This window comes from Anabrus simplex, chromosome 2 (genome assembly GCF_040414725.1).
Source record: "Anabrus simplex isolate iqAnaSimp1 chromosome 2, ASM4041472v1, whole genome shotgun sequence".
NCBI lineage: Eukaryota > Metazoa > Arthropoda > Insecta > Orthoptera > Tettigoniidae > Anabrus > Anabrus simplex.
The window spans coordinates 599,651,412-599,672,687 of record NC_090266.1 but is presented as its reverse complement, the minus strand read 5'-3'; the positions used below and the strand labels follow the sequence as shown (position 1 = coordinate 599,672,687).

The window sequence follows — 21,276 nt, the reverse complement described above, 5'->3', positions numbered from 1 at the left end:
GCTGAGCGAGCGGTCTGCCCGCCGCGCCGAAGCGCTTTGTTGACAGCGTGTAACTAAATGAGTTTCGTAGTTGTCATGACTGAACATCGTACCAAAAAAAAAAGGAGTGGTGAAGCAGCAGCCTTTAAAGCAGAATGGGATATTTAATTTTTCTGTAAAGCTTATAAAGGGCACGCCAAATGTATAGTGTGCCACCGAGATTTAATGTGTTTAAAAAAAATCCCAACCGAGATCGATAGCTGCAGTCGCTTAAGTGCGGCCAGTATCCAGTATTCGGGAGATAGTAGGTTCGAACCCCACTGTCGGCAGCCCTGAAAATGGTTTTGCATGGTTTCCCATTTTCACACCAAGCAAATGCTGGGGCTGTACCTTAATTAAGGCCACGGCCGCTTCCTTCACACTCCTAGCCCTTCCCTGTCCCATCGTCGCCATAAGACCTATCTGTGTCGGTGCGACGTAAAGTAACTAGCAAAAAAATCACAATTTGGAACGGCACTACAGTGCCAACCACATAGATGATTACGGTGATTTGACAGACGCCAGTCGCCAATCGAAGTTGGAAGAACTGAAAGAAAATTTCAAGCAGCACTGTTCTGTAAGTATCATTGTTTTAATTTTAAAATGCCTGTTTACAAACGGAAATGAAGAAATTATTGAATTAGTATCTGAAGAACACTAAAATTGTGACTTGCCGTATTTTTGTCTGACAGGAGATTGAGGAGAGTGAGGTTTTTGGACCTAATTTACGAGCAAGCTACAGATGTTCGCCGCGAATTGCCAAAGCTGGGAAACCCTTCACGGAAGGGAATGTAATCAAGGAGTGCCGAATGGACGCGGCAGCATGTATTTGTCCTATGGAGCCAGTTGAGAAATTTGACAAAAATCTCTCTTTCTCCTCAAACTGTGGCTCGCACAATAGAAGATTTGGCCGTTGATATGGAAGAGCAATTAATGAAGAAGGCAGCAAATTTTGTATCCTTTTCCATCGCCGTCGAAGAATCAACCGACATTGCGGACACAGCTCAACTCGTTATTTTCATTCGAGGGGTGGATGAGGATCTTCAAGCCACCGAGGATTTCCTAGACTTGGTAGCCCTCAAAGACACCATTTCCGGTTTCGATATTTTCCAAGCAGTGGAGGGTGTTTTTGAGTCAATGGGGTTACAATGGGAGCGGTTGACGAGTGTAACGACGGATGGAGCTCCTGCTTTACGTGGTGTACAAACGGGGTTCCTCAGCTACGTAAAATTAAAAATGGCTGAGAGCGGTAGTACCCTAATGGCGGCGATCCAGTGCTTTGTACAGCAGGAGGCAATCTGTGCAAAAGTCGCCAAGCTTATAGATGTAATGGGAACAGTTTTGCGAATGGTAAATTTTCTTCGCTCCCATGGATTCACGCACTGTCAATTCAAAGAGCACCTGGCGAGTTGACCGTGCGGTTAGGGGCGCACAGCTGTGAGGTCGCAATCGGGAGATAGTAGGTTCGAACCCCACTGTCGGCAGCCCTGAAGATGGTTTTCCGTGGTTTCCCATTTTCACACCAGGCAAATTCTAGGGCTGTACCTTAATTAATACCTTAATTAAGGCCACGGCCGCTTCCTTCCCATTCCTGGGCCTTTCTGGTCTCATCGTCGCCATGAGACCTATCTGTGTCGGCGCGACGTAAAGCAAATACAAAAATAAATCAAGGAGTTCTTGGATGACATCGAAGCGGAGTATCCGGATATCCCGTACCATGCAGAAGTAAGATGGCTGTGCAAGGCGAACGTGCTTCGGCGAGTTTATTGCTTGCGGAATGCAATAGATACCTTTTATGACATGAAAGGGCGGACCGAAGTTCTTTTTCGTGATCCTAGGTGGGTGGTGAACTTCGCCATTTTAATTGATTTTACTACCCATCCGATTACTTTGAACACTTCGTTTCAGGGCAAAAAGCAAAATATCTGCGATTTGGTGGAAATAATTCAAGCGTTCAAAAGAAAATTTATTTTGTGGGAAAACCAGTTGCGTTCAAGGAACACAGGACATTTTCCATTGCTTGAAACAGTGAAATAAGATGTCGACTTTGATGAGTACTTGCAGGTAATTCGCGAATTACAAGAAGAGTTTGAAATGAGATTTTCAGAATTATCAGAACTCCAAGCGATGTTAGATGTATTTGTTCGATTATTTTCTCGTAGTGCAGACAGTGCTCTACAGCTATTTCAAATCAGCTTGAACTCTAGTGCAATGTTCGTCTTAAAGACCACTTCCTAATGTCACGAAGTTTAGAATTTTATAGCGGCTTTCCGCAAGAAGAATACCCTCTTTTTTATAAACATACTGTACATGTACAGAGCTGTCAATGTTCGGCTCAACGTACATTTGTGAGCGTTTCCTTTTGGTTCTAAGCTTACCAAAAGTAAACATCCTGCAACGATGAGCGATAGAAACTTGCGCAATTGTTTAAGAATAGCTGTGTCCAGAAATATTGTATTCCTACTCAATTTGAAGAAGATTGTTTGCTCCAAAAGTAAAAGCTCGTAAAAGGAAAAGTAACTCGAGGTCTGTACTATCTGTTCTTATTGGTATACTTTTGTTGAATTTTCCTCTCAGATATGTACGGATTTCAGTTTTGAATAAATCACATTACTGTATTATTTACTTAACACTTGATTTCGTTTCCTGCATATTTCATACATCGGAGTATGTTTCAATTTGTATATGCGGTATATTTGTTATGGCAAAACAGCCCTATCAGTATGATGTCAACAAACCCACAAAAGCCGTCGGACACACGACAGTACGTACGTATCTAGTCAGCGCTTTCCGAACATCGTCCCTCTGTCTCAGGTCTCCACGCTGCCACACTGTCTTGTCTTGTCTTGCGGATATTTATTTGGGATTCAAAAGACTCTTTCCCAGTCACAAGATCGTTAATATATTACACTTATATCACAAAAACACACGTTTACAACACTAATGCCCGATTTTAGCATGATCACACGTAGATAGATGCACTTAAAGAAGAAAAATTATATCGGGTATGAGGAGGTTCATGGAGGTATTACATTCGGTACTGAGCAAGGACACAAAGAACTTAATAAGCTGGAATAGGAGTAACGCTGCCACACTGTAGTGGTGGTAGGGGAAGGAGCGCTAGTCTGACTGCCCAGTGCTCCCCGAGCGCAGTGGCTGGATGGCCCTGCTCTAAACGCTCTGAGGGGACATTCGAACACTATACGAGCCATGGTTTGCTGTTCTTGCCCGCAGTCACAATGAGGAGAGGACTTCTACCCTCATTCATTCAGTATTGCTCCGCATCTTCCCTGGCCAGTCCTTATCCTATTCAGTACACACCACTGTCGTTGAGGTGAATGAAAACCTGCGGGCTGCTCCCAAGGAGTTTTAATTAAGTAATGATGTGTCAGGGAGTTTTGGCTCTGCCTCTGATTGTTCCATGCATCTAGCATTTTGAAGTAATTGTCTTGTAGATTGATTACTGTTCGCCACGATGGTTGTCTGGACTCTAATCGCTGCGGTCAGGTGTGATTTTCTCCTTGTTATGATGCAACTGCATTGATTAATAACATTTCCTCAGATGGTAATGTCATCACAAACATTTTCTCATTGTTTTCTCTGAGATGCACTAGTGTACGTTGCGGGTGAAAAGCTTGTGACACGAGCAGGCATTAGGTTCATAAACAAACTTGACCTAATCGTTGGAATGAATTACACATTTGTGTTATCAGACAACTCAATATGTCTTTGTTCTATTGTATACGTGGTAGAAAGGCACCAAAAATCCTCTGGGAAGTTCTGTCAGTTAGCACTGTTAGTGTTCAGCTCATCTGTACCTAATCCATGTATACATAGGAATACTGTCCTACTTTTAGACTGAGTCTTCTGTACTTGTAACAGGCGGATATTGGGATTCCTAACCTCCATGTAGTTTTTAACCGTGAATTTCTCCAAGGTTCTCCACATGCACCTTAAGAATATTCATAAGATGGTTTTCCGTGGTTTCCCCATTTTCACACCAGGCAAATGCAGGGGCTGTACCTTAATTAAGGCCACGGCCGCTTCCTTCCAACTTCTAGGCATTTGCTGTCCCATCGTCGCCATAAGACCTATCTGTGTTGGTGCGACGTAAAGCCATTAGCAAAAGAAAAGAATATTCAGATATGTTGGTGAATGCCATTCATTAATTCAAAGAAAGGCTTACCTTTCAAATCTACTGTGCATAGTAAGAAAACCTTGTAAAGCAATTTCTGGGTAGTTTCTTCAACCTTTTTCTTCATTTTGAAGTACTAAAAATGGTTATAGCACCAAGAAAGCATGCTGTGTTATACTAACAAGGCATGTAAACAAGCACAACTAGTTAGTGCAATGGATGTTTACAGCTACTGACCTCACGATGTTGGCCAGTGGAGCTCGAGAAGAAATTGGCAACCCTATTTGTATCTGAAAATGGGTCAAGCGTAGTTTGATGGAAACAGGTTGGCTTATTTTTAGTCAAGTTCTGGGTAGCAAATTGGTTGTTCTTGGTAACTCGTTAGAGAATTTCACGTGGTAAAAGGTGCAGACGGACAAATTGTGCAAGTTTTGAAGTTTCATCTTTCAGTCCTCTTTCGTGCAACTACTTTTCTGGGCATTGTTTCCTAAACCGACTTTAATTCTCCTCCACTCTTTCAAGCTGGTTGTGTTAATACACCGTCTCCATTCACGGGACACAATCATATTTTTTAAACAAAATTTACTTTTGTTTTTTCCTCACATTTTAAATGTTTTCCACCTTCTTCCGTTTTCTTATTTTCTTTGCTTGTTTCTCCGTTTATTTTCTAAGGACAACACACACACACAGTCCCCGAGCCAATGGAAATAGCCTATTGAGTTTAAAATCCCCGACACGGCCGGGAGTCGAACCCGAGGCCCCTTGAACTAAACGCTAGCACTCTAACCATTTAGCCATGGATCCGGACATAATCGCACCCTTCAGAATGATTAGAGTATTAGACACTAACATAAACGCGAGCACTCTCATTCACATGCACTGGGTTTATGGGGTGGTGATCACTTTATTCCTAGTGTTGAGGGACCTGAAAATGCTGGTTGAAGTAATTCCACATCAACACAAGAAATAATTTACTATCAAACGTGTACATTTCGATACCATCAACCCCAGTACTTCCTCCGGTCATCAAACACCGTACTGACATACATACCATACTTAAACTGTTTAGGTGACAAAATTCTCACTGAGAAAATTGAAAAAGCATTTTCTCCATCGTTCTTTTACGGTTTACTGGAAAGTTATCTGATTCATTGCAGAACTCATATCGGTGATGTGACCTCACTGAAGGCACCACAACAAAGGGTAAACTGCTCTTTTCGAGGCATGTTGAAAATTTAATTTGAACGGAAAGCAGATCAAAGCAACTGTATTGGGCAAGCAAATATCACACCCCATTATCTAGATAGGAATTTCATCTACTGAATAGTGTCAAATACCGTAAAAGGAACAAGGATGATTACGAATGAAATATTAACTTTCATCCTCGCTTATGGTACAGCTTTAGGCCAGTGACGTAAAGTAAAAATGCTTGGAATTATTAAATATATTCTCACGACGGTAACACCTCAAGAAAAATTTCCTTTCGCAATCATATGAAGCTGTTAATTCTGGTTAACAAATAATCAAATACACATCTAGCTCCAAGTGAAATGCTGTAACGAGATCAATTGGGAGTATAAGTTTCAAACAGAATTAGCCTTGTTGGAGAAGACAATTGTTACTCCTTAACTAGGATAAACTGAAATGAGAAAACCACTTGTCTGAAACGAACTTTACTTAGGCAATTTAAGTAGAAGTCTTTCTTCAGTGATGCTGATCATTTCCGTACTTTTTAACTTTAAGCTCAGTTTACACAACAATTAAAACGCTGATAATTAGCTAACTTCAATGTACCAGTAAGATATTCAGATTATTTCAGACCATCCACCAGAATATTTCCTGCGGTCATCAAACAACGCGTGGACAACCTGAGGTATTTATTAAGCGCAATCACTATTGATCTGCATTTAGGGCAGTCGCCCAGGTGGTAGATTCCCTATCTGTTGTTTTCCTAGCCTTTTCTGAAATGATCGCAAAGAAATTGGAAAATTATTGAACATCTCCCTTGGTAAGTTATTCCAATCCCTAACTCCCCTTCCTATAAACGAGGTTCTGGTAATGAGACCTTTATCACCCAAAATGAGCGTTAGAACGAGAGTAACAACATCGGACGAATGTTTGCTTTACCGGAAATATACAGTATATATCCAAAGTATAGACTACAAACTACTGCTAATAATTTTTTTTTTACCAGTACACTTGAACCTTTACAAAATATATTGTTAATATTCTGTTACCATTTTCCACAATCTTGTAGTGGGTCGAGTGCATAGAGTTACGAAGTATATAGAGCTGTTTTTGAGAAGAAGAAACCTTCGTAATGTATTAATTTTAATGCATCATACTTCCATGTATTATGCAAACTGGAAAAGTAATTAGGGTCAGCAAACTCTTTGTATATCGATGGCCTAGAATGAAAATCTCGTATCTCACAAAATTCTTCCTATCCATTACTTCCCTTAAGACTGGTCACGCACCGTACTATAGGAAAGTATGTCTGCGTGACGTATTTACTAACTCCTAGAGTATAACTTTTATGAGGTTCATTTTCCTTTACGCATCAGCATAGGAAAATAAACCCAATGAACATTGTTCTGATGGACTGCATGTTCATGTGAGGCTGGGAGGCGTGACCAGTCTCAAGAGAAATAATGGATAGGAAGAACTTTTTGAGATACGAGGTATTCAATCTAGGCCATCGATATTTCTCTAGTTACCTTTCAGATATTTTTTCACGATGTAGGGCTTATGGAGTAACTAAGCATCTTCGTAAAACTAGAGTGAGTTCCGATAGTTCCATTATACCCCAAAATTGCGTGGCAATTTTTGATAAGAGAAAACAGACATCAAGCGCTTACGTTTTTATAGCAATAGCCATATCGTCTAATATCCTCTCACTTTTAGGTAATAATAATAATATTAATAATCGTATGGCCTCAGCTACCGTGTGCAGGCATTTCAATTTGATGCCATCTGGCTGTCTGCTCTTCAATTTCGACGTTCCGTTTTACTCTAGGCCCAGTAGATGGCAGACCGAGTAAACCGAAACTCTCTTGGGCGTCTATGGCTGAGATTTAATGAATTTTGTCGGGTAAACACCAAATGTGTCACCAGAGATCTTTTGCATGCCGACATCGTACGACTTGGAGTGTCGAATGGACTTTTTTCCGCCCTTCAAAAATCCGACTGCCTTTGAACCCGCTACCTTGGGATCCGTAGGCCGACACTCTACCACTGATCCACAGACGCAGCTGTACTTTAGTAATACTTTGCGTTACTGTAACGGGCTGTTCTCGAAAGCTCGGATTAGTCAGTCTAAAAAGAGAAATGTTGGCAGCTAACAATGTGGGACTTAGAGATATCTTAACATGTCTTAGCATGTCATTTTGATATTACACACTTGTTGTTTACTATTGTACAAAAATTGCTTACTGTTTTAACAACAGAACATCTAAGGAAGGTAGCTCGGTTTATATTCGACTAACAATTCAAATAATTTAAGTTATATATTAAACGAACTAGACGTTTCGATAGAAACGTGTAACCAATATATTGCTGGTACGCTCAGGTTGTATAGCGTTCACCGATTGCATTTGTTACCACCAGCACGATGCCAACATTACCCAGTTATGGAACGTGAAGTGTCGGAATATCTTGAAAATCTTCAGTAAGGGGAAAATATTTTCTCATTATACAAGTTTTGGGCCCAACCCAGTTTCGAATATAAAAATCTCCGTTCAGACACAGATCAGCAAATGATCACATTATTTCAACAGAGATGGTGAATGAGTCCTTTCACTCCGATTTTGTACTTATTGCGAAATATTTCTTATAATGAAGAGTTTAGATGGAAATGGAAATGGCGTATGGCTTTTAGTGCCGGGAGTGTCCGAGGACAAGTTCGGCTCGCCAGGTGCAGGTCTTTCGATTTGACACCCGTAGGCGACCCGCGCGTCGTGATGAGGATGAAATGATGATGAAGACGACACATACACCCAGCCCCCGTGCCAGCGAAATTAACCAATTAAGGTTAAAATTTCCGACCCTGCCGGGAATCGAACCCGGGACCCCTGTGACCAAAGGCCAGCACGCTAACCATTTAGCCATGGAGCCGGACAAGAGTTTAGATGAACGCATATTTTGTCTGTGAGTTGCCGAGAAATGAAAGTGAGATTGAGCAGCACCAAAGAAGGAAGTGGGGCGACCAAGCGAAATAGGGGTTAAACTATTTCTACAAATAATAGTAGCTAACAAATCAACAAGGTATTTTACATTACATATTCTATTGCATGGTCAGTGTACTTAACTCTGTACACGAATAGTATTTTAGATTTACTACGCTAAAGTAAATAACTCTAAAGTGGATAGTAACATTAAAATGACCGCCTCCAAAATTTGACGTCGGCAGCGCACAGACAATGAAGTACGTCACCAATCATAAGCTGTCGTGGTGGGCATATAGGTGTGCGATAGGCCGTTTGTACACATGAAAATCGTTATTGTCATGCGTGACAATAGCGATTTATTCGAGTTAAAATAAAAGGGATGGTTAACGACTTTTGCGCCTAGGGTAGTGGAGTATCTGAAACAGCACAGTTTGTCCTCTCATTTGTAGTCTGATGTTACCACTGATAGCCTTCGTGTCGGTGAGTTCGTTTCTCTTCGACCGACCGATTTCGTTCTAGAATCAGGGTAGCCGCATACCATCTAGCAAAGCACCAAGTTGTCTGTGTTCACGAAAAGCGAGCAAATATAATTCCACTACGTAAGAGAGACTCTCAATTGTACAATATCATCCTGTACTGCTTTTCTGTGGCGCAAAGTGCCAGTCGTGATGCGCAGTAGTGATCGTGTTGTTGTCTTCCCATAATCTACGTATTATTTACCTACCTAATGAATATGGAACGCATTTATGGGTAAATAGATATTTTATTTTTTTAAACCATGCATATTTCAGACATTATTCTACAAATACATAAATTCTTGTTTTTCGATTAATGCCTTTTCCTTTACATTTCTTGGTAGTACGCTATGGCATTCAGTTTGTTACGTAAACGAGGATGAACCCTTCGAGAGGATTACTCTTCCCAGTAATATAAACTTCCGCTGCATTAAATGCAGTGCGTTATTCTGTACTCTGCATACTCAGATTGCATCTATGCTTATCTTATCGCACTTCCAATAGAAGCCTGGGACTCCCAGTGCCCACGTAGCGATGTGGTATTTGTGATGACATAGCAGCAATCTAATATATATAGATTAGATAACGAAGCCCGTAACTTATTAAGTCAACGTGCAGAGAGTCAGGAAGAGGGATATTGAACGTGGATTAATATTTGTGCGCCATATGATTAAATTATTCAATGTGAGAAAATGAGGATCCTCGTATTTTAAACAAACAGGAGGAGTAATTGATGAGTACTTTTAATTCATTTGTTAATTCATTTGCCTTATATAACACCACTGGTTAAATGGCAATTAAATAAAATATTTTGAACTTCTAGTAAACATTTTCAATTTTTTAACTCATAAGAAATAAATGTTTGAATGATTTAGCACCTAAAAGTAATTTCACTACTAACGACCTCTATGTGTTATAAGAATTCGTCACAAAGGCTCGATGAACGTCACCAAATTTAAAGTATTAGAACGTGGTTAATTTTTTAATTAACGGTTTAACGTCACACTAATTCGTAGGATTACGGCTTGTTAAATATTATGACCCTAAGGAGTTGGTATATATTTCTGTTGGATATTGTCGTAGTAACAGAATATATACGAGTCTATAAAATATGAATTCCATTTCTAGATTTTTCTTCCTTCCGAGAAGTTACACTTTACATCTAACCTCAAACATTCTGGACTGAATATGATAATTCTAGAGTAGCTACAATCTGATAAACATTACGACGTTCTGTTGTCCATGCCTTGCGAAGTTTATTGCGTACTTCCGTAATCAGATGATTCATGCTAAAATAAAAGGAACTAGCACTTAGTACACTCACATATACTATAAATAGCTTCTCGACAGGAGAACGTCATTTTTCACACTACCCGACTGTTCTGTGCAGCTACTCACCTGCTGAACTTTAAGAGCCCGCTTTCTCTATTCACAGCACACTTCCAAGTAATTTATTTAAGTCAACGTGTGTTTGAAGTAACAAATGAGGGAAGGTCACACACGTTTATCGAGGAGCTCACTACCCACATGTCTGTACAGGGAGCTGTTGATTCATAAAAGGAATTACTTTTGGAGACTCTGTCGACCTCATTAATTTATGTCAGCGGAATCTCAATGTAATATTCTTGTAGAGGTTGTTGTAGTTTAAAAATCTTTAGTGAATTAGGATTTGGAACAAGAGAGGCAGTGGTTTTAAATCAGACACAATTTAAAAAATTATGTCTAAACGAAGAATGTGAGGAAGACTGCACATTATTGGTACATCTTGTTACAGAAGGAATTTGAACAACAGACCTCTGAATACATTATCTCATCTGGCGTATGATAAAGGCTGACGAAAATAGTTCGAATACCAAGATAGGATAGTCAATGAGGAGTTGCAAGGAATCCTGGCGAGAACAATAAAGACTTATCTATTATATATCTTAAGACTTGAAAATCAGTTTTAAAGACTAGCAATGTACATATTCTTTAAACCTATTGTTTATTTTAGGTAGGTTATATGAAGCTTGTTTCCATCCTCACTGCTCTTAATATCTTTTCAATTTTGAACAATTCTTGGGAAGCCAGACAAGAAAGTTGAGGTTTCTTTACAAAAAGGCTTGAGGAACAGTTAATTCTTATCGAAGAGTTTAAGCTGTTGTAATTCTTAAATGTATGGTAGGAACTTCTTGTATAAGTAAGGGCTTTTTGTCCTCTCATTTCTCAGAAGTTACCTCCACATTATTCTAAACTTCTACGCACACAAACAATTGCTGAGCATGCTCCAGAATTTCTTAACAGCAGTGTATTAGAGGGAGGATGAGCTTGTTATGTTTCCAAGTAATAGTATATATTAGCAAGGTAACAGAGGTTCTGTCTCAATACTTACAGTACCTGTTGAGGAACTACTAACTGTTATTATACTTTACAGGTTTGGCATAACATTATAATGAATAACGTCTGAAAGCTTTTCGACAATAATATTCTATTTCATGCCGTGCAAAACATAAATATCGCCTAATTATTCATTTGAGACATTGCATTTGATTACCATGTACGGTCCCGTTCAGAAACGTACAGATCCCGAAAGATAGTAGGCCTATATTACAGTCGTTCAATTATCACCGGATATTTTAAATATATATTACTGAAGAAACATTTCACACTTCATATTCATTCGTAAAAAACGTTCAGAATAAATAAATAAATAAATAAATAAATAAATAAATAAATAAATAAATAAATAAATAAATAAATGAAGGATGCGTAAATCAGTATCATTGGAACCGATTTGGCTCTTCTTCGTGTCGAGTGATATAACGTTTTGATTACATCCTGAGGAATAGCGTTCCACATATGAACTTTATCAACATTTACAGGAAGACGGTTGTGATTCTACACTCATCGTTCGGCACTGCCCCATTTATCTTCTGTCGGAAATATAATCTGTAGATAGGGGTGACCGCAGAAGTTCAATGCTACTATCCCTTAAGCAGGCCCATGTGTCCACGCCAAAATGGAGCTTGGCATCGTTTTTCTTCAGTATCACCTGGAAATTACATTGCATGTCACTGGCATAATTGACACTCGAAATGCCGATACACATACGTTATAAACATTATTTTTGTCACATGTAATACCAGATCACATTACCGTTACTCTTGCAGATGGTATGACTTGCTCGAATACATTGCTCACTAGCTTATTGTCTGTTATTACTATATCACGGTGGGGTGGTAGGTAAATGAACACACAACTGGTAGCGTTTACTCTAGGATTAATTAAGTAACTAATTATTGCTTATACACCTACAAATACACGCAATTACCATAGTTCGAGCTCTCTCTCTCTCTCTCTCTCTCTCTCTCTCTGTTCTCAGTGTTCAATCACACTAGTAATTCAGTTTTTCGTTTACAAATTTTGGCACTACACAGTTCAAATTCACACCCACTGTACCTATCGCGGCCGCATAGTTCACAGTTTACGCGTACACAACACAGTCTTACAAGTCTATACGTGATGCAAAGTCCGTACAATGAGGGCGGTGTTCGTTTATTGTCCCTTGTCATTCAGCTACACTCGCCGTCAGAAAGCACACACACACACACAGCGTTCAGCTGGCACTGTCCAATGGATGATCCAATGTTCCACAAGGGCACTCCCAGTGCTCCATAGCAGTACACACACAGCGCTGTCTTTCTCACTGAATCACTAGCAGAATTGAACTGTCTCAATCGCTAGCGGAACTCAATCCAAACTGAACCACTAATGTTCGTCCCGCCAGCCCCTCCAGATACTTCGTGAGCGCAGAAGACCCTGGAGTTCTCTGGAATTCCAAAGCCCTGGGTTCACTTTCCATTAATTTCTGGCGCCGCCATGAAGGCTTGGAATGATATCAGGGAGTGGTGGCAGAGGGGGCTGGCCTTGCGTGCTTGGTTCGGTCCTGACTGGTTGTTGCAGTGGCGAGTGGACGAGGCCCTAAAATGGTGACGTCGCTCGGGGCTGAACTCAGGCTAACTTGCTCCTCGCAAGGTCTTACTTTGAAATGGTGGACACCGACACAATACATATCGTCGCTGCCAGAACGAAACCTCCTATGTGAAATATTTTAGCTCAGAACTATGGGCCAGTAAGGTTCGGGCATCTAAGGTAAAATATTGTGTGACTACTGTCAAGGCATTCTCGCTCTTCAGAATGTATGTGCTGCGGGTCAGTATATTTTCAAAGATATTATCACATAGGAGGTTTTGTCTCGGCAACGACGATATACATTATGTTCGTCTAAGAAAAAAGTGATTCATTAGTAAAGTAAATATTCTGTCTTTCCTCCACCCAGTTAATGGTAAACATTCACTCAGAGCCTGACTCAAAAATGCGACATAATCTACTGTATTTCAACCACGTGACATCTTGTGGTGCAGTGCTATTATTTTCGATGGATCTTCACCTAGACCTACCAGTCCTAAGCCAATGAGAATACGATGCTAAGAGTATTCGCTCACTGTAATATTCCCAAGTATAGTTGAAGATTTTTAAATAATACCGTGGAATGAAATTCTGGTGCTTTCAGCATGACCTGTATTAATGGAGCGATATATGTGATAAAAGGAAAACCGGGCGAGTTGGCCGTGCGTTTAGTGCCGCGCAGCTGTGAGCTTGCATCCGGGAGATAGTGGGTTCGAACACCACTGTCGGCAGTCCTGAAGATGGTTTTCCGCGGTTTCCCATTTTCACACCAGGCAAATTCTGGGGTTGTACCTTAATTAAGCCCACGGACGCTTCCTTCCCACTCCCAGCCCTTTCCTATCCTATCGTCGCCATAAGACCTATCTGCGTCGGTGCGACGTAAAGCAACTAGCAAAAAAAAGATAAAAGGAAAACTATTCCTTCTACTTAAACTAAAGTGTATGGCACTCGTAATGACGAGGCTATTTTTCTTACTCAATAAGTAAAAATCTCATTTGCTTTCAGGTGAAAGCCGCCACGTGGGCCCTTGACCATGGTGTATCGGTTGTTATATGCAACGGTATGCAAGAAAAGGCCATCAAAACAATCTTAGCTGGAAGGAAGATAGGCACTTTTTTCACAGACTCAAGTCCTACTGGAGGAGCCCCTCCAGTCGATGTCTTAGCAGAAAATGGTAAGTTGCCTGACAAGTACTCCCTAGAAAAATTGATAATACTGTATTTTGAAAATATAACACAAATCTTTCGTAACTACTCTTCTTTCACTGGTAAGTCATCCGCTGCAATCTCACGAGCTATGATGTGATGCCAGGAATCCAAAAGAGAACATTACTATATTGGTGCTATTTTGGGACAAATTGCCTACACAGTGATGTGGGTTTGGAAACAGTGGACCGAAGAGAGTCGGTCGAATAGGAAATCTCGCAGTAGATCTTGAACTGTGAAAACACCATAGGATAAAAGACATCTCGTCCACATGACAAGGACAGATCCTATAGCTTCATCGCAAGTGTTAAAACAACGGTGGAGCTCTGTAATAGTTTGTGACATTGTCCGCTGGCACCGTTTGACAACGTCAGCATCGGAGAGGACTGGTCGCATACACACACGCACACACACACACACACACACACACACACACACACACACACACACACACACACAACACACACACCTTTGCGGCGGATTACACTACCCAGCATGATTTCTGCGGCAAAGGGAAAGTCGATGGGGTAATAATATTATAAATTGCATGCTATTAATAAGTGACTGCGCGGTTTGGGTCACGTAGGTATCAGCTTTCATTCGGAAGTCGTTGGGTTCTAAACCAAGTGTCTACAGGCCTGAAGGTGGTTTTCCATGGTTTTCCATTCTCACACCAGGCAAATGCTGAGGCTGTACATCAATTAAAGCCACGGTCGCTTCCTTCCCATTCCTAGGTCTTTACTAGTACATTGTTGCCATAAGACCTATCTGTGTCCGTGCGACGTAAAGGAAATTATATGTTCCTTAGATAACGATGACAAAAGTATTATCATTCCCGTTTTTAATTATTTGAGGTCGATGTTACATTTTTATTAAGCAATTGAACGCCCGGATGCCTATTCTGACACCAAGCCTACGCAGATGGATGTAGACCTCTTCACTGTTGCGAGTTTCTGTAGTGGTTAGCAATGCAATGTGCTGTGTGGAGGTATATGAAGATGAGTAGTATGATGAACACAAATAACCAGCCCCCGTGATATATAAATTAACCAGACATGGATAAAATCCTCGGTTTAGCTGCAAATCGAACCCAGAGCACTCTGAAACGGAGGCCACTACGCTGATCATTCAGCCATGGACTTGAATGATACTAAATGCATTGAAAAATTAACAAACAATTTTATAATTTTAAAGTAAACGAAACAATTGTATTAAAAATATTTAAAAACGATTATTTCTATCGTTTTCCTGCGAAGAAATCATAATTTTCTCAATATTCAGGTCAAACATCTATTATAAACTTAAAAGAGGCAAAGAAGCTAGATATCTGTCGTACAGTAATTTCAGCCCCGGCACTTCTGTTTTAATAGGAAGACCGAATCACAGGCATGTGACTATTTATTCCAAAAATCACATGTAAAGTGGTTGGCATTCGAACCATACCCACCGTGGTGAGAAGCCCGTTACAATGCCACTTGTCTATCTCGCCCCATTTTGTAACGGTCCTAACTGATGTCAAAATCTGTTAAAGTGCAAGGCATTTATTTTGAGTTTCGACACGGTTAATATAGAAACTTCACGTTTTTCAGTCCATCGAAAGTAATACAAGGTAAATACAACTTTAGAAAATAATTAAATATCATTTTACCAGTCATTTTCTGATATATTCTGTTATGAATAAAACATTTCCATCATCAAGTGTTTTCTTCAACTTGTATTAATTTCTGCAGACTGGAAAATATAAAGGTTATATATTGGAAGTCGAAGTGTCCTCTTGTTTTAACGTTGAAGAAGTAAACGAGATGAAATTCCTTACCGCACTTTGGACAATAACGACCTGAGCCGGGATCGAACCAGAATGGAGCGGAAGGCCAATACCTAACCGAGTACGTCAATGTCGTCGTCCGAAACAACGCTGTTTCCATTTCTCGTCAAAATACTATCAGTAATTAATTATAGCGGCAAGCTCTAACGCATCCGTCAAGCATTAAAGACCGACGGTTTTCAGCAGTGACTGTAGAGATCGACTACGCTTCTAGCTGCAGAACGTATATGAGGTAGACAGTCACTTTCCACACTTTCCCCTGCCATCCCCTCATGATGATCCTTGACAAGACAGAATACCCCAGGAACCTATCCAACACACGTTTTCCTGTGAGTTCTGTAATCGTCGCTAACTTCGAAAACATGTTTCTCACAATTTGGAATGTTTTATATGAATACTATGTTCATTCATCTTCAAGGAATACTTCCTTGATGTACCGCTGCTATCAGTGCTCTCATGATACGACGACATTTAGACCTCTGCTTTCAAACTCTGTCGGACGGGTATTAATTAACAGCGCGGTACTGTTGCCGGCCCCGTGGTGTTGGGGTAGCGTGCCTGCCTCTCGCCCGAAGACCCCGGGTTCGATTTCCGGCCAGGTCAGGGAGTTTTCTCTCGACCTGATTAGAACTGAGGAGCTATCTGACGGTGAGATAGCGGCCCCGGTCTCGAAAGCCCAGAAAAACGGCCGAGATGATGCGTCGTGCTGACCACACGACCCCTTGTAATCTGCAGGACTTCGAGCTGAGCAGCGGTCGCTGGGCAGGCCGAGGCTCTTTCAAGGGTGTTAGTGCCCGGGGGGGGGGGGAGGTACTGTTAAGACAAAAATCAAGTTTTCATTTTCCTGAGCAGCAGCCAAGATTAGTGTGTGAGGAGAGAAAGGCCATACATGAACCATGCAATGAGGATCTCGGAAAGAAGTATTAAATACAAAATAAGAAAAAGAAACTTGCCTTATGATTGGCGCTAGATGGGCAATTCCTAAGGAGACGCAGAACGTTTTAAGAATGAACAAAATCTCGGTCACCATTATCCAGACCAGAGCGGACTTTGTGTTGAACAATTAGTTAGTGATTGTTAGACACCATTTGTACCCCCCCCCCCCCGAATTGAAATACCATGTATTGGATCTCCTTTTTCAAATGCAACCTGAAAGATAATTCGCCTGATGGTTGACACGTATAATCTTGAGTTATAACTCAAGCCCAGCTTAATCCAAACATGAGAGAAAATAAATGTTGTCCATATGAACTCATTAGGTGGCTGATTTTTCGATTCCCAAACAGGGGCGGCTATCAGGGGGATTATCTCTCAGTGTGTTATGAAAATCTCACCTTGAACGAGGAATATGCCGAGATCCAGGCACCTTCGAGTAGCCAATGTGTAACTGTTCGTTCTCCCGACTTCAAACTTAGAGGAGACGAAAGTTATTACCTGGGGACACATGAATATAAATATAACTATATATGGCTTGCCCGCAAATTGCCACGCAAATAGAATCAATTAACATTCCATGGTTTCCCATTTCTCTATGTAATGTTTGGGCTCCAGCGTTACAGTTTGAAAGCAAAATTTATATTTACTAGCATAGAGACTTATACTTAAAACACAGGGGTAGGATTTTAAATAATTAACCATTAAGTATCGCTTAAGAAAGAAAATTAACGCAATATAAAAAGAAATGAATTTATTATACAAAAAAATTAGATGAATCGTAAAAGTTCCCTTAAGCGTGGAGGGATTTAAGAATTTACGTCACTGAAATTAACTGTTGCTTGCTTTATCTAATTGAAGCTCACCAATTGCAGCTTCCGTTGAGGTCATCTATTTTCCGTAGTTACACGTTCCCCTCTTCTCGTTGTAGAATTGGCTCCATGGACATCCTTCCTTTCTTCTGTGATGTGATTTGGGATATCTGGACTATCGCTCCCTAATTGCCTAGTCTTTAAATTAGACACTGGCCCTATACTTGTGAAAATTGATCAGCGTTGATCGTAGGAGGGGAAAATTCAGAGATATGAATTTTTCCATGTTAGCAGAAATCTCAGTCCAACTTAGCTATTCTACTGCCACAATAACAGACTTGTACCAAATGCCGTAGACTTGAACTAAACGTAGTTCTTCGTCCAGAATAATTACTGAATATCTCACAAGCCGTAAGCTTGTTTCGTCTCATGTAGATCCGACAGCATCACAGCAGCTAAGTACTGTGTCGAAGCGACAGCACACTGTACGAAAATAACTATGTCTCGGAGCGAGCACTCACTGTCTCAAAAATCAATAAAGTAGTTGACGTTCTGGTAGTGATGTGAGTGAGTGATGTCCGTGAGTCGACGATTGCTCCGCGCTAGATAATTATCTTCGGGCTCTCCCCACTCTGGGTAACAGCTCAATACCAATCTCAATACAACGAAGCATCTGATTCGTAGATCGCATTATCATCTCCCTCTCTTTTTCTTGACAAGTCCAGTAGGCGTGGCGATGATGTAGAATCCAAGCATGCTAGCCTTGCACGCGGGTAGCTGTGTAGTGCCTCTTGCTCATGAGTTTAAGCCAGTGACTCATCCAACTTCCCCACTTCAAGAATAACTTTTCCGTGTACACAAGTATGAGACGAAATGACAACAACTCTGTCTCAACATTAACCATATTTACAATACAGAATGAATTCCTATCCTACGTAATATATTAATTTAAATAATAAATGATGTTCTAATATATACAATATGATTCAAAAGGCCTTATTTACAAATGATTGAAGTTTAAATAGGTCATATAAATAATTGCCGATGGCGGATAATCTTGATGTCGAGTGATATCGCGTAAAAGTATGGCTGGAGAAGCCTGGGCGGTTACAAATGTAAGTCACCGTGCATTAGATTTCATAACTGAACACCGACTTCTTGCTGCTTGTATGGATATGTATGTTAGTTCGTGCCTTCAACTAAACCAACAGAAGAAATCATCTTTAATAACAGTTCTCAGCTTACATTCCTTTAGGAACGAGACATGTCAAGGACGTATAGGCCGCAGAGTCATGGTTATGAATGTTCTAGCTTATTTCCTGCTAAGGCAGAACGCTAATCTAAGAATGGATCAAATATTGTTTATTCGAAGGAATGGTTAGAGTTTCAGCATATTCCCTATGTTGGTTAATGTTATATTTCTCTAGCAACATCTTCTGGTATTTTGTGAATTCCTTCTGATTATATTAGACACGTTTGTTAAATTACTAACTGGTTTGATACAAGGCAGTTCGGGTTTCGGATAGGTTATTCCAATGAGGCTCGACTTGTAGAATTCCAGCAAGATATAGCAGACACTTTAGATTCACGAGATCAAATGGACTGTATTGCTATTGACCTATCGAAGGCTTTTGATAGGGTACAACGTTCTATTTATTTATTTATTTATATATTTATTTATTTATTTATTTATTTATTTATTTATTTATTTATTTATTTATTTATTTATTTATTTATTGTGCCTTTGTAGATGGCGAAGTTTAGGGCTCATTGTCCCTCTCTTACACTTAATCATTGGGCCGATGACCTTAGATGAAATGGCGTATGGCTTTTAGTACCGGGAGTGTCCGAGGACAATGACCTTAGATTATGAGCCCCTTTAAACAACAAACATCATCATCATCATCATCATCATCAACAACAACACTTAACCACTGTAGGGATCCGTCATTGTGAGCAGAACTTAAGAGTACTTAACAATATATATAGAAAAAGCAAAGTCATCTCCATTCAGGTCATGAAGGCCCTTGTGGGGGTGGAAGGTAAAGGCTTCCACTATCCGTAACCTCGGCACTTGAAGGAGTAGAGTGGTTAGCTCTACGCCCGGCCGCCTTTGACTCCAGGAATTAACCTGGTACTCATTTTTGGTGTAGGCTGTGTGAACCTCAGGGCCATGTACATCTCCGGAAGTGACTTAGTAATATATAGTAAATAATAATCTACACAATAATACATTACACTTTTCTAACTCATAGTCATTCATTCATCCAGTCATACAAATTAGTCAGCTGCCTTAAGCAGTCTTAAATTTATGTAATTATGTGGTATTTCTGACACTGACATGCAGGAAATTCCAAAGTTTTGGACCCGTGACAAGAAAAGAATTGTTTTACATAGATGATAGATATGGTTTATTGTAACTGGCACAGTTAGGTAAACGTGTCCCTGTTCCGGTGAACAGGAATAGAAAGGGAGTAACCAGAGTCGGTATTACTGCTGTGAAAGGAGGACAAATACCTAAGCTGGGATTAAATGTACAGTGGTCTGCCGTTAGAGAGCAGTCGCTATGCCCGTATCAGTATGTGATACGTTCGTCGATTATCAGGCCTCGGCAATGAGACTGCTGACGGAAATCAGGGCTATTGAAATAGACAAAAGAGTGGTTGAATGGGTGGCTAAATTTCTAGAAACCAGACCTCAGCGAACTGGAGCAGATTACGCATTATCTGATCCTGTAATGTTTAAGAGGTGGGGGGGGGGGGAGTTCCCGCAGGGCAGTATAATTGGACCTTTATGTTTTATTATGTAGGTATATAAATGATAACAGAAGGAGTGGAATCACAGACAGTTCTGTTTGCAGATGATTGTGAAGAGTGTAGAGTAGTAACTAAGTTAAAGGATTGTGAGTGACTACAATGTGACCTCGAAAATGTTGTGCTTTTTTTTTTTTTTTTTTTTTTTTTTGCTAGTTGCTTTACGTCGCACCGACACAGATAGGTCTTATGGCGACGATGGGACAGGAAAGGGCTAGGAGTGGGAAGGAAGCGGCCGTGGCCTTAATTAAGGTACAGCCCCAGCATTTGCCTGGTGTGAAAATGGGAAACCACGGAAAACCATCTTCAGGGCTGCCGACAGTGGGGTTCGAACCTACTGTCTCCCGAATACTGGATACTGACCGCACTTAAGCGACTGCAGCTATCGAGCTCGGTGAAAATGTTGTGAAAAGGGCGGAAGACAACGGTATGATGGTAAATGACATGAAAAGTCATATTGAAAATTTCACCAAGAGGAAAATTGCCGTCAGGTTCCATTGCAGTAATCACATTAACGTGTCGTAAATAAAGGTAAGAGATCTCTTCAAATGGTTATCAGAGTATTTAAGGGTTGTAGTAAAGAAGAAAAGGACCGGGCGAGTTGGCCGTGCGCGTAGAGGCGCGCGGCTGTGAGCTTGCATCCGGGAGATAGTAGGTTCGAATCCCACTATCGGCAGCCCTGAAGATGGTTTTCCGTGGTTTCCCATTTTCACACCAGGCAAATGCTGGGGCTGTACCTTAATTAAGGCCACGGCCGCTTCCTTCCAACTCCTAGGCCTTTCCTATCCCATCGTCGCCATAAGACCTATCTGTGTCGGTGCGACGTAAAGCCCCTAGCAAAAAAAAAAAAAAGAAGAAAAGGAGAGAGTGTACATTTCTGGTAAGATCTCAATTAGAGTACCGTTC

At 40.6% G+C, this 21,276-nt stretch overlaps 1 protein-coding gene across 4 annotated transcripts in view; it reads left to right on the top strand.

The window, feature by feature from the left end:
* The window catches only part of P5CS (Delta[1]-pyrroline-5-carboxylate synthase), a 313,009-nt gene that overhangs the window by 192,526 nt on the left and 99,207 nt on the right, over positions 1-21,276 (top strand). For all 4 annotated transcript variants that reach the window (XM_067140984.2, XM_067140983.2, XM_067140986.2 and 1 more), the window contains one exon: positions 13,788-13,956. In XM_067140984.2, coding sequence (XP_066997085.1) covers positions 13,788-13,956 — 169 coding nt within the window. The remainder of the gene's footprint in view (positions 1-13,787; positions 13,957-21,276) is intronic.